The 19294-nt window shown below is 47.5% G+C and overlaps 1 protein-coding gene across 1 annotated transcript; it reads left to right on the top strand.

The window, feature by feature from the left end:
- Positions 1-5772: 5772 nt before the first annotated feature.
- Positions 5773-9908, top strand: KCNS2 (potassium voltage-gated channel modifier subfamily S member 2). The gene is made up of 2 exons (XM_069621417.1): positions 5773-6459; positions 7214-9908. The coding sequence occupies exons 1-2, from the start codon at positions 6380-6382 to the stop codon at positions 8679-8681; spliced, it is 1548 nt and encodes a 515-aa protein (XP_069477518.1). The 5' UTR covers positions 5773-6379; the 3' UTR covers positions 8682-9908.
- Positions 9909-19294: the final 9386 nt, after the last annotated feature.

The following is a 19294-nucleotide window of genomic DNA, read 5'->3' as shown; positions in this document are numbered from 1 at the left end:
TCTACAGTCCCGTCCTGCCACTCATGTGGGAGGGTGGGACTGGAGGCGTGTCCGCCATGTCTAATCCCGGACGGCGGGCGTTGCCGTGATCGCCGTGGCAATGACAAAACTTAGCCCGTTACGGGTACACGCATCTGCGACGCGACTCGATTCACAAGAAGTTTTGACATGAGCACTGTGGAGGTAAGGACCTCCGTTTGGGAACGGTGGATAGTAATTTTTTAGAAGGATTAAGGGGAAACTCATTACTGCTCTTTTCAAACAGGGAGACTCCATTGATGTACGCGCTTGTATACGAGGCGACATCAACCTTTAAAGCAAGCTAAGGTAAACACACACCTGGGGGATTTTTGTGTAGACACAGATGTATATAACAATGCTCTAAACAATTTTGAGGAGACTAATGAAAGTATGGTTACTTTTTCTTCTTTCCCTTTTTTTGATTTAACAACATGATGGGATTTGTCCTGTGACAACACTTACTTACGTGATGGTATGTACATTTGAAATTTACATAATTTTGTTCATAATGCAATGGTATTGATTGTGTTAAAATGTAGCCCTGAAGATGGTGCTATGCACCGAAATGCATTGGCAAGAGCTGATTCTTTAAATTGAGGAATTGCGTATTCGCCTAAAGCATTGTGTGAATAAAACACAAACCTATTAGTAGACATTTGAAGAAAGTGTTTTGAGATCTCATTTACAAACCCTTTACCTTGAATGACAGTAATTTCACAGTATTGCGCTAAACGCACAAGCAATATACTAAACTTACAAGACACAGAGGAATGAATTTAGCTTCCTAAGGGGAGCAAGGAGGAGCACTGGGCTTTACAGGGTGGTTTCCACTTGTTTTTCTTGCTGCAGCCAGCTGCATGCCCCATATGCGTATGGTTAGCCAGATGAGAAATATTTCTAAGAGTGATGTTTTTTGTCCATCCTGCTGTGAGCCATGATTCGGGCCAGTGTCCAGGCACCCATTCTGCGCCTACTATGGCCCCCAAACCCTTGCTCCCTGCTGCAGCCGTAAAGAGCACCCTTTTTTCCCCCTGTGTTCAATGGCGTGCACCAACGTGTGGTCCCGTTGAAATTTGTGAGGAAATTCCCCCATACTTTCAGATCTTCTTTCACTTCTTTGCCCTGTCTGATGTGTAGGTGGGGTTTGATGCATGCTTTGGTTTTGAACTCTAGGCTCCTGGAAAATATGTTCCTTTGTGGAATGGTCCTGGCTGCAAAATTGAGGCTGCCTGCCAGTGATTGTAATTCTCTCACTGTGCCCTTGTTCTTTGTGCTTAAATCTTGGATTTTTCCTAAAAGTTCAACTACTTTTGTTTTTGGGATTCTGCATATGGCGTCTATCGTATCTATCTCTATTACAAAAAATATAGTGTTTGTGGATGCCTTCGTCGTCTTCTCTGCTGCCAGTGGGATGCCCCATTGTGCAGCCACCCTTTCCAATTCCGCCAGTGCCTTGTTGCATTCTTCTGAATCTGTTGGGCCCATGACCATAAAATCGTCCATGTAATGCACTACTCTGACCCTTGGTACTTGTTTCTGAAAAGCCCATTGGAAAAAAAGAGCTGAATTGTTGAAATAGGGCACAGGATACTGCGTACCCCATGGTCCACATACATTTTTTTATCGAAAGTAAAACCAAGCCATTGCTGCGGACTTGGGTGGACTGGTAGTAACCTGAAAACGGATTCAATGTCCAGTTTTGCCATACGGGCTTTCCTACTGTATTAATCTTAATGCTTCCTGGAAATGAGTGTAGGTGAGTGTGGATTCAGTCTGCGTGATTGAGGGAGTGGCCCCTGGGGTATGACAAGTGGTCTTTTAGCATCATTTTACCAAGTTCCTTTTTAGGTACCATGCCTAGTGGTGACACTAGATAGTTTGGAGATGGCATTGTTTCCCAAGGGCCTCCAATCCTCCCCAGGTGCCATTCTTTCTCTATTTTTTCTCTTACTACCTTTGGATTGTCCCTAGCTGAGACCAGATTCCTTGGGATTTTCCTGGGACCCTTCTCCCTTGAAAGGAATAATGAAACCTTCCTTGAAGCCCAGCTTGATTGCTGAGCTGATTTCTTTGTTGGGATAATTAATTAATGAATCGCTAAAGTTTTCTGGGTTGATGGGAGTTCTGCCTGCTTCCAACCTTGGTGGAAATGTTTCTTTACTGATCTTCTTTTTTGGTATTTTTTTAGGGCAATCTGGTGCAGTTGCTTGGAGGGTGTTCCCCGTTGCAATTGGCGCAGTTGCGTTTATACTAGCACTCCTTCCCCCATGAGCATTGATTTTTTTTTCCATAATTCCTGTATAGGATGCTGGATTTTTGGGCGTGGTGAGCTTTGCTCTGCCCGCCGGTATTTGACCTATCCGCCCATGGCTGGTTTTTCCGAAAGGGCTGCTCTACCTTCCTATGTTTTTCATTTTCAGTATTTCTATTATAGATCGTTCTGTACATCATCCCATTCTATTGCTGGTCTTTCCGACATATTCCTTCTGAATCTTATGTCGTAGGCTAGCCACCCCTTCCCCTTGTGGGCGAGTTTTACCTCTCTGATTTTATCCGCATATGCCCATAGCTTTATTCCATCCCCCGGGAATTATTCCAGGAAAATTGTTGCTAAGATGGCAAATGATTTTGACCAGTTGTCCCAGTTCTGTTCTACCTGGGCGTTGCTGGCTATGGCCTTGTCCTTCAATCTTTTTGGGATCCCTGAAGGTATCCCTCTCTTTGCTTTGAGCCTCGATAAGCAAAAATATTTCCATGAATTCTTTTAACCATATGGCTTCTTTAATTGTTATATCGATGTCCATGCAAGGGATTTCTTGTATCCGTTAAGTATTTCCATTTATAGAACCTCTAATAATTCTACAACTGTTTGGCAAATTGTAAATAGAGGCTTAACCTTCAGTTAAGGTATTACTGAGGGTGCCTGCTATACTCGCCGTAACCTTCTCTTACAGGTGGAAGGGTCACCCGAGCCAATTGTAATGAGCCAGCTACCCCCGCTGTACGCTCTGATGCAGACACCTTGGTTTTTATGACTTAGGAAGTGCTATCTGCACTTGACTCACAGAGGGCGGCTAAAGCACCAGGCCCTGACAAGCTGATCTTTGGGCTATATTTGTTCATTCAAATGTATGCATAATATAAAGGTGAAGCCTTGTACATACTTTTTATTATTCTTAGACCACTTAAGATTGTGTTCTACATCCGCATGTGTGTAGTATGCTGGAGGCAATGCAGCACAATAAAAGCCTTGCACAGTAAGAACATTGCCGCAATCGGGGCGGAGGTGTAAGCCTGTGAAACCTCCAGAACATTTCCCGTTGAAAAGGGGGTGGGATACGCCTGTGTGATGGACACACGGTTGATCTGTTTTAAAAAAATTGATTTAGTAAGTGAAATTGTCACTCTATGCAGATGCTACCAAGGTCAGTGGCCAACACCTGTCTAGTTTATTGTTTGCCGATAATGGGGCTTTGATACCCAGGACTACAAAAAGGTAGGTAAGATAGCTCAGTGGGTTGAGTGTTCGCTGGTCTAATCTGTGTGTGATCTGCAGGTTGCAGGTTAGAATCCCGGCCAGGCCAACTCATCCTTTCATCCATTTGTGGTTGATAAATGAGTACCAACTTCGGTTGGGTGATATTGAATGTAAATATGCTCTTTGTAAAGTGCTTTGGCGAAAGCGCTCTATCAATAACACATCATTATCATTTCCAAACCTAAATATATTTAATGAAGTGTGCGCCAGGAAGAGCCCAACTGCTAATGTAAAAATAATGCAGTGTATATATGGCCTGCTAGCATGTTAAATATTTGATGGCCAAAACAGAGGGCAATAATTTGGGTGAGCGTCTTGTAGAATATGGGTCATGGCACGCAGAGATGAAGAAGAGTGTCTTGATCCTAAGACAACACAAGACACCTCTGAGGATGAAAATTAAGAGCGCCTCACTAGGGGCCATATCACAAGCGGATCAGTGAGCAAAAAGGATGCCTATACACAGTGGGAAAAGGCAAAACGCCTCCCCACAAAGGGTACAAGGAAAAGACAACCCCCAAAAACTGAAAACAGGTGGAAGGCAAGCCAAGTTCCAGAATCCACCTCTGAGGATAAAAATGTAATAACGCCCCTCATGGAGCAACATCACAAGTGGATCATAGGAGCTATAAGAAGGTCTACACATGCCTCAAAGCGTGGAAAGGCGCACACCAGTGGATGGAAGGCATAGACCTCTCCAGTTTGCATGGAAAAAACAAGAATAATGCAGAGGAAGGTCAACTGTGCAGAGGAGCATGCAGACCCCACACACACACACCCCAAAGCGTCACTCAGACACATGTAAACCCGAGAAACTAACAGACAGCAAGAAACACCCCCTAGAAAACCGCGACCACACCAGTGAAACCCACGAGAAACCAGGATCCGCCATATTCGCTAACACTAAGAAGCATGCAGACACCGCAAACACACCCCAAAGCGACACTCAAACACCAGTAAACCTGAGAACCAAGGCAAAAACAAGAAGGAATACCCATCAGTGGGAAATAAGCTCTTACTACGGTCCCTACATGCCAACGGACCGAAGGAAACACCTCTAATACGTCACCATCACAAAGGTCCATAATCCTCACCAGCAGCCGGGAGAGGCACTAGATAGACTGCCCCAATCCAGTACTATAACCCCGAGCCAACACATAAAAGGACACCATTACCGCACAGACAGCCGTGCGCACACCGCCACATACACCCAGTCACAAAACCGTAGCATACCCATAGATCACTCAACCCACAACCACACAAACAAAGCGAATATAGTAGCACCACAGTCAGTCGCTGACCCACAGATAAATACTACCCCATGAGTGCACAATCCAGAAAAGGATAAAATCCGTTAAGTGAATATAGTCGCACCACACTCAACGCTGACCCACACGTAAATACGACCCTGTGAGTCCACCATCCAGAAAAGGACAACATCCGTGAAGAACCACAGTGTCTAACCACGCCCCCATCCGCAAGTCCACCATGACCTGCAAAATAAGTAGTTCACTATATGCAGAACAATCAAATTGCCCCGCCCCCACTCACAAGTCCACCGTCACCTGCAGGAAAATAACGCATTATGGTTAATACACATAGCCAAGGCAAAAGAAAAACGCCGCAACATCAGACACTGGGCCACGCCATAAACACACACCCAATCAGACACACCCACACAGGCCCAATAAAAACAACCCGAAGCCACCACAGAGTCCAACATTTCCATGATGTCAAAAAAAGTACCAAGCGGACATACTGTTTTTTTGTTGAGTGATATGTTCGCAAGCAACGTTAAAACTCCCCAACCGTAAAGGGAGAAGACAAAAGACAATTTTGTTAGGTTGCTAAGCAACATTCTTGTCACTGCATTATCACATTTCCGATAACTGCACTCTACGCAAAATCCATTATCGAAAAGGGAAAACGGCAAGCCGTGCCAAAAACGGAGTGTTTGGGTTGCAATGTCTGAATTATTAGACATGCGCTGCGCTAAAATTCTACACTTGTTGATTCTTAAAGAAGTAAGCTCCTCTCCCCTGTACGCAGCCTCTCGTTGGTGTTCTCCGAAATGCACAAAATCCACGTCTGTGGAAGACTGCATGTACGTCGAAGCCGGTTAACATTCCACTGAAATTACAAACTCGCCGGTGCTCTGACAAGTGGGCTGGTTGCGCTGCTGCGGTTGGAGGAGGGCACGCAGGCACACACCGTGTTTGTTTGGTGCCAGCGCATCTCCCACAGATGCCTGAGCTGTCTGCCCACTGCTCACGCCTTGGCCTCTCTTACCAGCGATTCTGCTGGGGGGTGGGGGCGGGAACTCCCGGATTTGAGTCACCTATCGCGCACGCACCTGCAACCGGGATTTGCCTCACTGGCTCACCTTTGACCCCGCGAGCCTAAAGCCTGTGGGAGGCAGGGCGTTCCCGCGCAAAGCAGGCGGAGTCCCCGCGCACCTGGGGAGCGGGAGGACAACAACAAGCCTCGCGCCTGGGGAATCCTGCGCCGCGCTGAGGAGGAAGCCCGACGCCGCGCGGAGAGGAGGCGCGCCGGAGGTGTGAGGCAGCTGGGGCGTGTGCAGGGAGCTGTCCTCCTCAGCACCACTGCGCGTCTCTTCTCGCCCGCGTAGGCACGGCCACGCTACGCCGCACCTGCTCCCTGCCGCGCCGAACGAAAGGGAAGTGCCGAAGACGAAATGCCCACAGCAGGCGCCCCTGAGCAGGAACAAAGACAGCGCGGCGCCCAGGCTCAGGCGGCGAGTGCCGCGGCAAGTGCAGCCAGCGCGCGCCAGCCCCAAGGACCCCGGAGAAGAAAGCTCTGATGGGCATATGCACGGGCGCCGTGCCAGCTCATGTTAGGAGCGGGGGCTCGGACGCTTGGGAAGTTCCCTGGATGGCACGGTAGGCACCTCAGGGGTTCCGTGTGTTGTATGTATCTGTTCTGAGGCGATGTCCTGGGAGTGGGGGGTAAGGGAGGATCACGTCGGCGCGAGAGAGCAAGAACTATTGTCTCGCAGAAAGCGCGGCCCGGCGCTTAACTGCTGGGGTTGGAACAGGGAAGAGGGGCGATCCTTCACCGGCGCGTAGCCTTCCCGCCTATTTCTGGGGAAGCGCGGAAAGGATGGCCGTGTGTAATGAGGTGGTGAGCAGTGCTTCACAGGCATTCATGAAATCAATTGTGCATTTCATTAGAGCGCGCTCAAGTTAAACGTCAAATATTTACCGAGGGAAAGAAGGGGTCGATTTATAGCATCGCTTCACAAATGATCCGTCTTTATTAAACGCAAGCAAGGATAGTCCTGTCATTTCTCCTGTAAGGCACTTTTTGAAACAGGTGACTGTAAGCGGCATAGTGATACACGATGACAATACAACGTAGTCTGTAATCTGCATATTAGGGACACGATATGGCATGAGGGCATTGCAGGGAGTTGTGTGTGTTCCCGAATTTCTCGTGCCTTTATCACTATAATAATTTGTTTTTATATAGCGCTGTAATCTAACGCGCTTTACTTGGGACATATTCATATACATTATTATTGTGACTTGCTGGTATAGAGGAATAGCATTTTGGAAATCTATTAGGAAGCCTGATAGCGGGACTGTATAGCCCACATCTGCACCGATGATGATTGCCTCTCTGTTTGCCTCCCAGGTACAACGTCTTTTCAGAATATGCCAGGACGTACAGCATGACGGGCCAGCCCTTTGGCCACGTGTCGGGGGCAGATTTGGAGGACATTAGCATCAACGTTGGGGGCTTCAAGAAGAAACTGAGCTCAGACACGCTGCTGCGCTTTCCAGACACCAGGCTAGGCCGGCTGCTGAGCTGCCATTCCCGGGAGTCCATCCTCGAGCTCTGCGACGACTACGATGACAGCAAGAAGGAGTTTTACTTTGACAGGAACCCTGAGCTTTTCCCATACGTCTTGCACTTCTACAACACGGGCAAGCTGCATGTCATGGGTGAGCTTTGCGTCTTCTCCTTCAGCCAAGAGATCGAGTATTGGGGCATCAATGAGTTCTTCATCGACTCGTGCTGCAGCTACAGCTACCACGGGAGGAAAATGGAGCCGGACCCAACTCAATGGGAGGATAAGAGTGACCAGGACAGTACCACCACCTCCTCCTTTGACGAAATCCTGGCCTTTTACCACGATGCTGCTAAATTTGACAGGCAACCTTTCGGTAATTTCAGGAGGCGGCTGTGGTTAGCTCTGGATAACCCGGGCTACTCCCTGCTGAGCAGGATATTCAGCGTGCTGTCCATCCTGGTGGTCCTGGGTTCCATTGTCACTATGTGCCTGAATAGCCTATCGGACTTCCAGATTACCCTGAGCAATGGTGAGAAAGACGAGGATCCCCGCTTTGAGATAGTGGAACAGTTTGGCATAGCCTGGTTCACCTTCGAGCTGGTGGCCAGATTTTCCGTGGCCCCCGACCTGGTGGCCTTCTTCAAGCACCCGTTGAACATCATTGACCTTATGTCCATTGTCCCCTTTTATATCACTTTAATTGTCAATCTGGTGGTGGAGAGCAGCCCGGCCTTGGCCAACCTGGGTAGGGTTGCTCAAGTACTCAGGCTGATGAGGATCTTTCGAATCCTGAAGCTTGCAAGACATTCAACAGGCCTCCGCTCTCTGGGGGCTACACTAAAATACAGCTACAAAGAGGTGGGTCTCCTCCTGCTCTACCTCTCTGTCGGAATTTCCATTTTCTCCGTGGTGGCTTACACCATTGAGAAGGAGGACAATGACAGCCTGGCTACCATCCCGGCCTGCTGGTGGTGGGCTACGGTCAGCATGACCACAGTTGGTTACGGGGATGTCGTGCCGGGGTCCATAGCGGGAAAGCTCACTGCCTCTGCTTGCATATTAGCTGGCATTTTGGTGGTGGTGCTTCCCATAACTCTCATCTTTAATAAGTTCTCTCACTTCTACCGGCGTCAGAGGCAGTTGGAGAGCGCCATGCGGAGCTGCGATTTTGATGAAGGGATTAAAGAGGTTCCACTAGTAAATTTAAGGGATTATTATGCACATAAAGTGAAAACTCTTATGGCGAGCCTGACCAACATGAGCAGGAGCAGTCAAAGTGAACAAAGCCTGAATGATTCAATGGATTAGCAAGGGAAAGCAAAAAGAACCAGTCTCCATGCACATATGCAGCACACACACGAATATTCATGTACACATTCTACATGTGCCCCCACACACACCCACACATATCATATCCCATACACTGCACACATGCTCAACACCACAGACATGTATGTATATCACATGTACATGAACATACATCCTCTAAATGCAATCCACTACCGATATGTGCACAAACATCAGACATAGACACCTATGCATGACACACGTGAAACATATGCATTACACACACATACAGCAGACACATGCACATGTAGTACACATTGAGTGTATAAAGATACATACTTCAACACCCAAGCATCATATGCACAAGTACATACATTGTACACACGTACATATCACATATGCAAATAACCACACCCGGGCATAAACACACCCACAAGGCACGTATATGTGCACATAGAAGAACACAGAATACACGTGCATGCACACACACACACACACGCAGCACAGCCATACCATAAAACATGCAACAAACACACGCTACAGATTTACATTGCACGTTCTTTCACACATACACCATGCCCACACACCTCCCTCTCTCTCTGTGTCTGTCTCTCTTACACACACGTATATTGAAAACTCACACCATATCCGTGTAGAGAAACACACACACAACATACCAGGGGCACACACCCATACACACTGCTCGCTGGTAACCCCCATACACACACAGCTCTTAATGTTCGGGCTGTCGCCTGCCCCTTCTGGTGGAAACAGACCTCTGCTGCTAGCTGGCAGCGTGTAGCCAGCGTTTCCTTTACAGCGTGCTGTCCTTCTTGTTCATGGTACTGTACGCCATTCTGTCCGAGTGAGCATTTCGCGTAACACGTACTGACATGATTTCCAGCAATATAAGCAATTCCATTCTGGTTCCTCCGCGTCACAGTTGCTCGTAGCCCAGTTAATTTGGACGCGTTATACACGGGAGACGGTCTTGGGAATGTGTTCACTGGTTGGAAGGCGGTGTTCGAGGGGATCTTCGCCGCACATACACGCTAGAATGGGGGCGCTCTGTCTAAATGTTGTAATAACCTGTACTCGTGTCCATGCTATGTGAGCCTACATGTCTCGTGAACGTGCACTTTCTGTATGCGAGAAGAGGGCATTGCGGGGAGGACCGGGCAGTCTGGTGGCAAGGGGGTGTCGCCTTTCAGGTTGCGGTGAGAAATAAAGATGGCAATTCCAAGCGACTTTCCGCTCTTTCTCCATAGTAGTCTACAACTTTGCAATGCCAATAAAACACTATTGCCGATCATTCTGAAGTATTCTTTAAGAAATGGCCCAGCAATAATGCCCATGCCTCTTCCCCCTTCTGCTGTGGCGGGCACCTTCGTGGCATGCATGCACCGTATGCTGTGCCCATCCCGGGGCAGTAGCACATTTTCCATTGCCCATTATCTAATGTCCTTTTCTGTGTTGCTTTTGTGTGGTTGACGAGGGGTTCTTCCTTTTCCTCTCGTGTGTGAAAGCCATTGGCACCGTATATTGCATTAGATATCTTCTCAGCCTTGAAGCCCAGTCTCCCCCGGGAGCCGCTCCATTGCCTTTGTTGTGTTTATACGTTCAGTGTAGGCAAAATAATGCAGCACTTAACGCCTGCTAAGCCACTATGGAGGAGGAGATGGCGTGTTTCCAGTGTGTCCGGGCTCTCAATGCCGGAGGTTGCAAAAACCTGAGCGAGTATTCCTCAGAAAACAAGGGCAATGTGGGAACCCCTCATCAGGGCCCGTCAATGTTGGTTAGTGTTGCGAGCATTATGTGTCTGTGCTGCTTGCTTTCAAAGGAAATTGCATGCTTGATATGCACTTTCTCAGAACGTGACTTCTAAAGTCTTTGGAAGACTGAAAGCCCCCCCCCTCCCGCCACTGCTCTTCACCGCTGCACCCCCACCTCTCACCGCCAATGCACCCCACCAAAAGCGCAAAGAGAAGGGAACGTTTCATTCAAAGCAAGGGGCCAGGAGGCATCCAAACTGTTGTGATGAGTGTACCACACACGAGGGAGCAACATCCACTGTATTGTGGGACTGGACAGATACTTACATGCCCACATCATCCTCTAGGCACTCATCTTGGGCAATGGAGCTTTTCCTCTGGTGGGATATTGTGCCCCACTCCCCCAGGCTCCCATCCTATCCAGCCAACTCGTGTTCATTGACATGAGAATTGCAGGGAATATCTCCCCAAAGGCACCTCTAGGGAGTCGGCAGTACCCCGACTCATAGTTCACTGTCGGTGGCAGACATTGTGCCGCACAGGTATCCAGGCTTTTCTCCATTTCTAATATCTCGTGCCAGACACCCATAACTTCGTCCCACAATCACGTGACTGGGCCCAAGAACATCGGAGAGAGCCTTGGCTGCTGTTAACAAGCTCACCACCAGCACCACATCACCGCTGCCATGCCATCGCCTAAATACAACCTCATTGCATCATTACCACCATACCTCACTATATTCACCACAATCCCACCTCCTTCACATTCTCCACTACCACTTCAACTCTACCACACCCACTGTCACTTCACCTCCACCATCTCACCAAACCACCGCCCAACTTAAGCCACCATCTTACGGTCATACCACCTCACTGGTGGCCACTGTTACCTCACCTTGACTGCTGCTACCACCCCAGCGGCTGAAACCTCTTTCACACCCCCAGCGCAACAGCCGCACCTCCATATCCCCAGTATTCTCCATCAAAAGCCCAACATCACCAATGCTAGTTCACCACCACCAGGTGTCGAATACTTCACCTCCTTGCCGCCACTATATCCACTCCATCACCAAATGACTTGGCTGCCCGCACTCCACCTCTATTACCACTATTAATACCACTTCACCACAACATTGTACTACCATTCTATCACTTCCTTACCACTGAATTCACCTCAATACCCAGCCCTCTCACCACCACTTATTCACCAAAGCCTCTACCTCACCATCATAGCAATCCATACCGCCATCTAACCACAAAACCACAACTCCCTTGCCACCAATATCACCTCAGCACCACCTTTCGAACAGCATTGAATCACTGACGAACCTGCAACACAATCATCTTGTCACCACCTAGCCACCAAAAAGAAACTATCCTGTATGGTCATTGGGAGATTCCCAGACAGAGAGGCAACCTTTTAGAAAATACAAAAATGTTGCCTTAAGACAGCTTGCCTTTGCTCAGCACCACTCACTCTTCAGCACACACCAGTACCTCATCAACACACCACTCCAAAAGAAGATTGACTGTTGTGTCTGCAGTGGAACTTGAAGCTAGGCTCAGTAATTGCTGATCTGATGGGTTTGTCAGTCTTCATGGTACTAATTAGACCTTTTCGTAGCGAGGTGCCCAGTGACGAGTATCTTAGCCCCAAGTCCCCAGGCCATTGAACCGCAGGTTGCCTCAGGGAGTGCGCGGAGCATGTTTACTGCATTTGCATGAGCCCAGCGGTTATGTTAAGTCTGCATTAGACAACAATATCACGCCAGTAACACAATGAAAGCCAATATGGCTTTAATAGTGTGACTTGTGTGTTCACAAGTCACGCCAAAGCTTTGCAGGTTCACTGCTCCAGCAACCGTTGTATGTACGTCTTCGGATCCCTGGGGGCGTTGCAAGCCGATGTGTTTCATTCTCTCTGCCACCTCTGGGCCTGTATGTCCCTCTTCAAGCATCGTGAAGTTAATTAGCCTGCGGGAGAGTTCTCCATAGTAGCAAGTCTTTGTTTCCTCTTATTTGGGCAGTGGACCAGGAAGTCGTTTCTGTTTACAGCGAGGCCCAGGTTGCTGCGTGAGCAAACCCCATCCTGCTCTGCTTCAGGCGCCATGTTGCAGCTGCTTTACACTGATGCACTGCCCCCAGCACTGGAGTCCAAAAACATACCAGTGAAACTAGGTATGACGTCTATAGGTATCCCCCCCTTTACTTCACTCAGAAAACCTTGCGTGCACTTAGCTCGTCGGCATTCACTTCGCCTCTGTGCCTTTACTTCCCCTGCATCTTCACATTGTGAAGGAGGCAGTGGATGTGGTTATGGGTCACTTAAGGTTTGGGTCAAGGGGAGACAAAGAGTAGAATGGGGTAGGAAAGAAGGGGGTACATGGGTTATCCCCTGTAATGTCGAAGTGAATGCCAGGAGAAGTGGAACACAGGAGAAGTAAAGGCATTGGGACTTAAAAGTGTCAAAGTGAATGCATGGCGAAGTGACGACTGCAGGCGAAGTAAAGACATGCATCCTTTCTATAATGCAGGCATTGGGTTACCTGCATCGACCTTAATTAGTCCCCACCCTATGGTCACTGTGCTTAGTTCTGTGGTGTGAGCAGATATTCAGCTGAGGGGCAGTTCCTGGCTTCTTTGACATTACTGTCCCGGAAGCCCCTGCTGGCCGTGCTGCAGCCACACGTCCACACCCACACTGCAGGCAGAAAGTGCCACAGAGCACATCTTCACTGAGTTCCAGTGCTGCACAGCAATCACGGCACTACAGGGGAGTAAAAGGGAGTTGTTTGCTGGGGTTTGTTTATTGGATTATTCTGATGATCTTAGAAATCTCTTAAAAACATGTCCTGGTTCTAAACACGTACTAGAGGGTGAAGGCACAACTGTTTCCATAAAACCACCACAAAACCCATCAGCACAATCAACTTTAAAAGTGATGCAATCTACCTAATGATTAGATTCAAGGACAAACGACTGTCATAACATTGGGCAGAAAGGTTTTTCCGACCCATAGTCCCTGTTTATTTTACATGCCTTTTTGGCCCATTCGTGCCACCGCAAGGGGATTTCACTTGCATATCTGCTTGTCGTCACAGGTAAGGGGCAGAGCCCAGGAGGCTGAAGGCTGCCACCACAAAGGGAGACAGAAGCAAACGGTAGCCTTCTTTGTAAGTATTCAGACAACACACAGCTATGTGGCTTTGTGGCCCTCCGTGTCATCGCAAGGGCATGCTGCTTGTACATCAGTCTGTGCCTACCGAAGATGTGCAAAGGCAGACGGAAGGATGGCCATACCATACCTCTATTATGGCAAACCATAGAGATTTGCTGACTACTCCATACTGTCTGCGCTGAAGGACGCAGTTAGAGCCCGCTGACGCTCAGCTGCAGTATGGAAGGGGCTAGCATCTTGAGCCACTCTGCACCGAGTGTGCAGACAAAGGCTGGTGATACAATGCTCTGTGGGAGTGAAAAGACCCCGTGCAGGGTTGAAAGGTGATCACATTTCTCTGCATGTGTGTACTTCTTCCCCACCAATTTCAAAGGATGAAGCTATGCTCCTCTCCCCTCGCCACATTGTGTGATCCTGAAACTCATTTTCAACCCCCACCTTATTTAGGCTTCATTTTGTTTTGAAAGTGTAGAATCCAACGCAGAGTACCGCAGCGTAACCACCACCTCTGTGGTGCAGGGCCTCCTTGCAGGATCTTTGCAATTGTACACACGGAGAGGATGCAGTCACCGGAATCCAGGAGGACGCCTGGCTTCCCTTGCCTGTTCACTCGCATGTAATACATCCTCCAAATGGATCTCTCTTGTGCATACATGTGCATACAACAGAGATCTGTAATGTGTCCGCCATGAAAAAACAAAAACATGGCAGCCACTATGGCAGCAGATCCGTATGATTTCTGGCTGATTTTAGCACATGCTAAAAAGCAGGCATCGTCCTAGTGATCCCTGTATCTTCAATGGCAACGGGATGCTGATGTGGGCAGAGACCCATGTTTAGTCTCTACGGTTCCATGTAATAATGTCACCTGGCAAAAAAGTCGCCAAAAATTGCAGTTTTTTGCAGGGACATTATTACATTGAACATGCAGGGGACACCCTCCCAACCCCCTTTTTTTTCAAGGTGCCTCCCCCTGCTCCCCTTTACCCCATATATATGGTCACCATATATAATGTTGCCACAACCTTTTCCCGCCGACATTATGTATGGCAACCATATATATGGGGATAACATTACTGGATACTGTCTCTAGATGGAGCCGGGAAACATATGAGCGATATCACCGCTGTGGTTCCCGCTCCATGTAGACATTGTTTATGTAGGTTTTCACACAGCCACACTAATTAACACTAGATCAGGGTGCACAAGTGTTTATGTGTTCTTACTTTACACCACCCATAATTCTTCTCTTTCCAACATCATGGTCTCTGTACTAAAGCCTGAATATTCCAAACTGATCATTAACCCCTTGATTGAAAAGTGATGATTTATGTTATGCTGTGATATTTTTTAATAGTCCGCACTGCTGTGGTCTTAATTCACCACACCGTGTCCATGGATCAGCGAACTGTGACCCCACCCCAGGTACAACCAGACCATGGTCTGTGGGCATAAATAGAAATGTAAGAAGGGAAGCACGTGGGGGCGGGGTTAAGGGGGAAAGACAGAGAACAAACACACAACAAATCTTATGCACAACCATGAAGGCAACCAAGACATAGGCATGCATGTTAGTGATCATTTCATGCATGTCTGGGAGGCGTGAGCAAGTTTGAAAAGAGACAGAATGAGAGCTGCGCATAGAGGTGAGCCTTATTTCCTGGAGGCGGTTGCTAGTGCTATGTGGTAATGTAAATTAAGTGTTCAACAATTTTTAAGTGTTATAAGGCATTGTATATATAATTCACGGACAGTAACAATCTTTTAGACTACCTTGTTTAGTTGTGTACATCGTGCCTTGGTTAAAAGATCACCGATGGAAAGTTTGTGTTGTACATAAGTTGCTACGGGATGCTCAAGTCAAATCAGCTTTGTATATGCATCAGGTGAGTGCGGCCCACTAATTTCGAACAGCCCTTCTTCTGAACCAAAATTGCTTGCCTCCCATAATCCTTAGCAGGTAGCTCATTGTAATGTCTGGAGTTTGCAGACTTCTCTTTCCCTCAACTGCCAACTTGCAGATGCTTGTTTTTGTTCCTCATGGGTTACAATGTATCTATTTAAAACGGAGGCGGAGACCCAGAGAGCAGGCGCGAGGCAGGGGATTGGCAGGTAGCATTGTGTGCTTGAGGAATGGGACCTGTCTGCAAAGGGTTGTTTTATCTTGTAAGGCTAATTCTTGCCTTCCCCCATCTAACTGAAACACTGTTAAGATCTGCGAACGCGCCTTACACTACACACACACATCCCCCACAGATGGCAACCAAAGGCCTACCCAGTAGAACATCAATTCCAATCTGAACCACAACTAATCTCTCATCTTTAGCACTCTCCCACATCAGCTGCTAAGCAGACTCCAAACACCATAGTCCATTAGATCTTCAGGTTCTTCACAATGGATAACAGTATCCCAAGTTTCACTGCCAAACCGCTAAAATCCAGGAGTCAGGTAAGCTATAGTGGTTTTTATTCTGGACCCCAGCAGCACAACCTCCGGCCCAGCTTCAACAAAGTTCTCAACTGACACGCGTGGAATGTTGTCCTACAAGGAAGAGCAACATTCCATACGTGCCTCAAATATCGGAATACGACACATCTTCACCCCTTAGCATTATATTAGTACCACATAAATAGATAACAAAAAAAACTTCAATTGAATGCACAATGTAACAAATAAAAAAAAACCACAAAAGCATAACAGTGTGAAAAGCAATTTAAGCCGAAGCAGCATCATGTTTTAACGTATATAATCCTTGAGTTTAACTGAAGGACCACATTTTCTAATAGGGCGACCAGAACCAGAAACATCCTGTACACAACCCTCAACTCCCCTTTCTTCTGGAGACTCGATGTCGTCACTCCTTGCTCCAACTGAATCATCAGGGATCACCCTTCTCGGACGCACCACTTACTCTAACCCGTTCCCTTGGGCCTCATGCAAAGCAGCGCTTTGAAAATCTAACATGGATCCTTACAGACCTACACAAACATGGTTGCCTCTTACCACACCTCCATTGCCCGCACCAGAACCACAAGGCGTTTTTTTGCTCCACTTTGAGCCATCCACCAACTGAACATAACCCACCCCACGTTTGATCACTCTCATGGGAGACATAAATACACCCCCCTCCTTAGGGACAGATCTGGGATTCTTGACACTGACTATATCCCCTACCCTAACACACAACTCCTTTTTACTGTCTTGACTCTTCCCTCACAGCCTCCTGACGCGCCAGAAATCTGTGCTGCACACCACCAAGGTCCATGTGACCGGACCACCACCCCCAACGCCATAGGCCTTAACCTGGATCCTGCCTTCCTACCTCTCATTAATTCAAACGGTATCTTACCAATAGCAATAGATGGGGTCCTGCGATACGCATACAAATACTCTGTAACAACATCTTCCCAGTCGAGACCATTGGCAAGGGCAAGTTGGATGGCACCTTTGATTATACCATTAACGCTCTCCACCAAGCCATTGGCGCTAGGATTATACAAAGCTGTGCGATGATGTTCTATCCCAAATTGCTCCAGGAACTCCCTCATTAACTTGGACACAAACTGAACACCATTATCAGTTACTAAACTTGCAGGAACACCCTCTCTATCAAAGATTTTCTTCAGGAAAGCAATAACACACTCCGTCGTAACTCCTCCAAAAGCTGCCACTTCCACCCACCGAGAGGTATAATCCACCAACACACACAAAAACCTACATTCTGGTTGCAAGAAATCGAACAGATCCATGATGTCTAGAGCACATTTAAACCATACTTCTTTGGGAACCTCTACTGGAACAACAGGTTGGGGTGTGTCACTTTGCTCTTATCACTGAGCGCACACGCCACACAATCCTTAACCATTATTTCAACATCCCGATCCATAGATGGCCACCAATATTCCTCCCGCAACCTTCTCTTAGTCAAGGATCGTCCTAAGTACCCTTTGTGTGCTAACTCCACCAACTTGCTCCTTACCCCCACCGGAGGGATCAACCTCTCACCCCCCGACACACCCCATGGGCCCACAGCTAATTCATGCAACACCTGGGTATAACCTTTTCCTTCAACTCTCCCTCTGACCTTGAGCAAACCCTCTTTGATCCACTCCAAGTCAGCATCCTTCTCACACTCTGCTTCCCAATCTACCTTCTTAATCGTGGGAATAATGCTAGCCACCTCCAACTTCACTTCTTCAGTGGCTTCCTCTTGTAAACCATCCACATTTGCAGCCGGTAAATGAGATAAACAATCTGCCACCACATTTCCGTTCCCTGGCAAGTATTGCGCAATGAAATTGTACTCCTGTAATCTCACGTGCCATCTAGTTATTCTTGGAGAGACAGATGAGGTACCCTGAGTGGAAAACACATGTAACAATGGCTTATGGTCCGTCCTAACTACATAGGGAATGCCCCATAAAAATGTTCTGAAATGCTTGGAGGCCCATGTCACCGCAAGAGCCTCTCGCTCAATGCTCTAGAAGAAAATGCAACAGGACTGAGTTCCCCATCACAATACTGCTCCAAAACGGCACCTAATCCTAATTCACTCGCATCAACAGTGAGGATCGTTTTATTCTTGGGGTCAAATGATTTCAAACATGGTGTATGGTCCACTTCTTCTTTCACCAACTGAAACTCATTTTGAAATTTGCTCGACCATTCAAATTTAACACACCTCTTGAGCAACGCTCTCATGCACGCCGTCTTTTCTGCATAATTGGGAATACATTTTATATAATATTCTGTTAAACCTAGAAAAGATCTCTTTGTTCGTAGGAACCGAAGCATCCTTCATAACTTTGACCAATTCTGGTTTTGGACTGATACCACTGGCAGTCAAAGTATGTCCTAAATATGATACACTGGGCACACCAATTTGACACTTTGACAATTTTACCGTTGGACCCTTTCTACTCAGCACCCTCACCACTTCATGCACTCTGTCATCATGCTCTTTGCGAGAACTACCCCAAACCAAAATGTCATCCTGGAAGTAACTTACGCCAGCCGCATCCTTAAACAACTCCTGCATAAGGCGTTGAAACACTACAGATGCTGACGCCAATCCAAAAAGCATGCGACAGAATCTGTAGGCACCAAAAGGAGTTACAAATGAGGTAAGAGGTCTGGAATCCACATGTAAATCAATCTGGTGATACACTCTAGAAAGATCAAAAGTTGAAAAACAGGTTGCTCTGCCCAGGGTCAAAATGAATTCATTGATATTAGGTAATGGATGGCGATCCACCCAAATACTGGAATTCAATTCTCAAAGGTCCACACACATCCTCAACCCTCCATCACCCTTCCTGATAACACAACAGGGAACAACCACTCAGAGCTCTCTATCTTTTCGATGAATCCTTCACCCTCCAGTTTCTCCAATTCACATCTTAAATCCTCTCTCGCCAAAACCGGTACACTTCTTACCTTGTGCACTTTGGGGACTGCACCCCTCTTAAGCACAGTGCAATGTGAAAAACCTTTGAGCTTTCCCAACTTATCAGAAAACACCTACGGGTACTTGTCACGTAATAACCCAGACGACACACCATTTCCATTCCCATCCTCCCCGGATACTTCCTGAATGCTTAACACAGGTATTTCTTTAACAGGATGAATCTCAAATATCTAGGGCAGCTTGCTCCTCCCAACCCAAAACACTAGTGCCCTTGAG

The sequence above is a fragment of the Ambystoma mexicanum genome, chromosome 5q (assembly GCF_040938575.1).
Source record: "Ambystoma mexicanum isolate Mex_15411 chromosome 5q, UKY_AmexF1_1, whole genome shotgun sequence".
NCBI classification, from domain to species: Eukaryota; Metazoa; Chordata; class Amphibia; order Caudata; family Ambystomatidae; genus Ambystoma; species Ambystoma mexicanum.
The sequence above is the reverse complement of the archived record's forward strand: the minus strand, read 5'-3'. Positions and strand labels throughout refer to the sequence as shown.

Excerpts from the sequence above, each read along its gene's own strand:
- KCNS2 (XM_069621417.1), top strand. The coding sequence starts at position 6,380 with ATGGGCATATGCACGGGCGCCGTGCCAGCTCATGTTAGGAGCGGGGGC. Across the intron at positions 6,460-7,213 it reads GAAGTTCCCTGGATGGCACG|GTACAACGTCTTTTCAGAAT; the intron begins GTAGGCACCTCA and ends TTTGCCTCCCAG.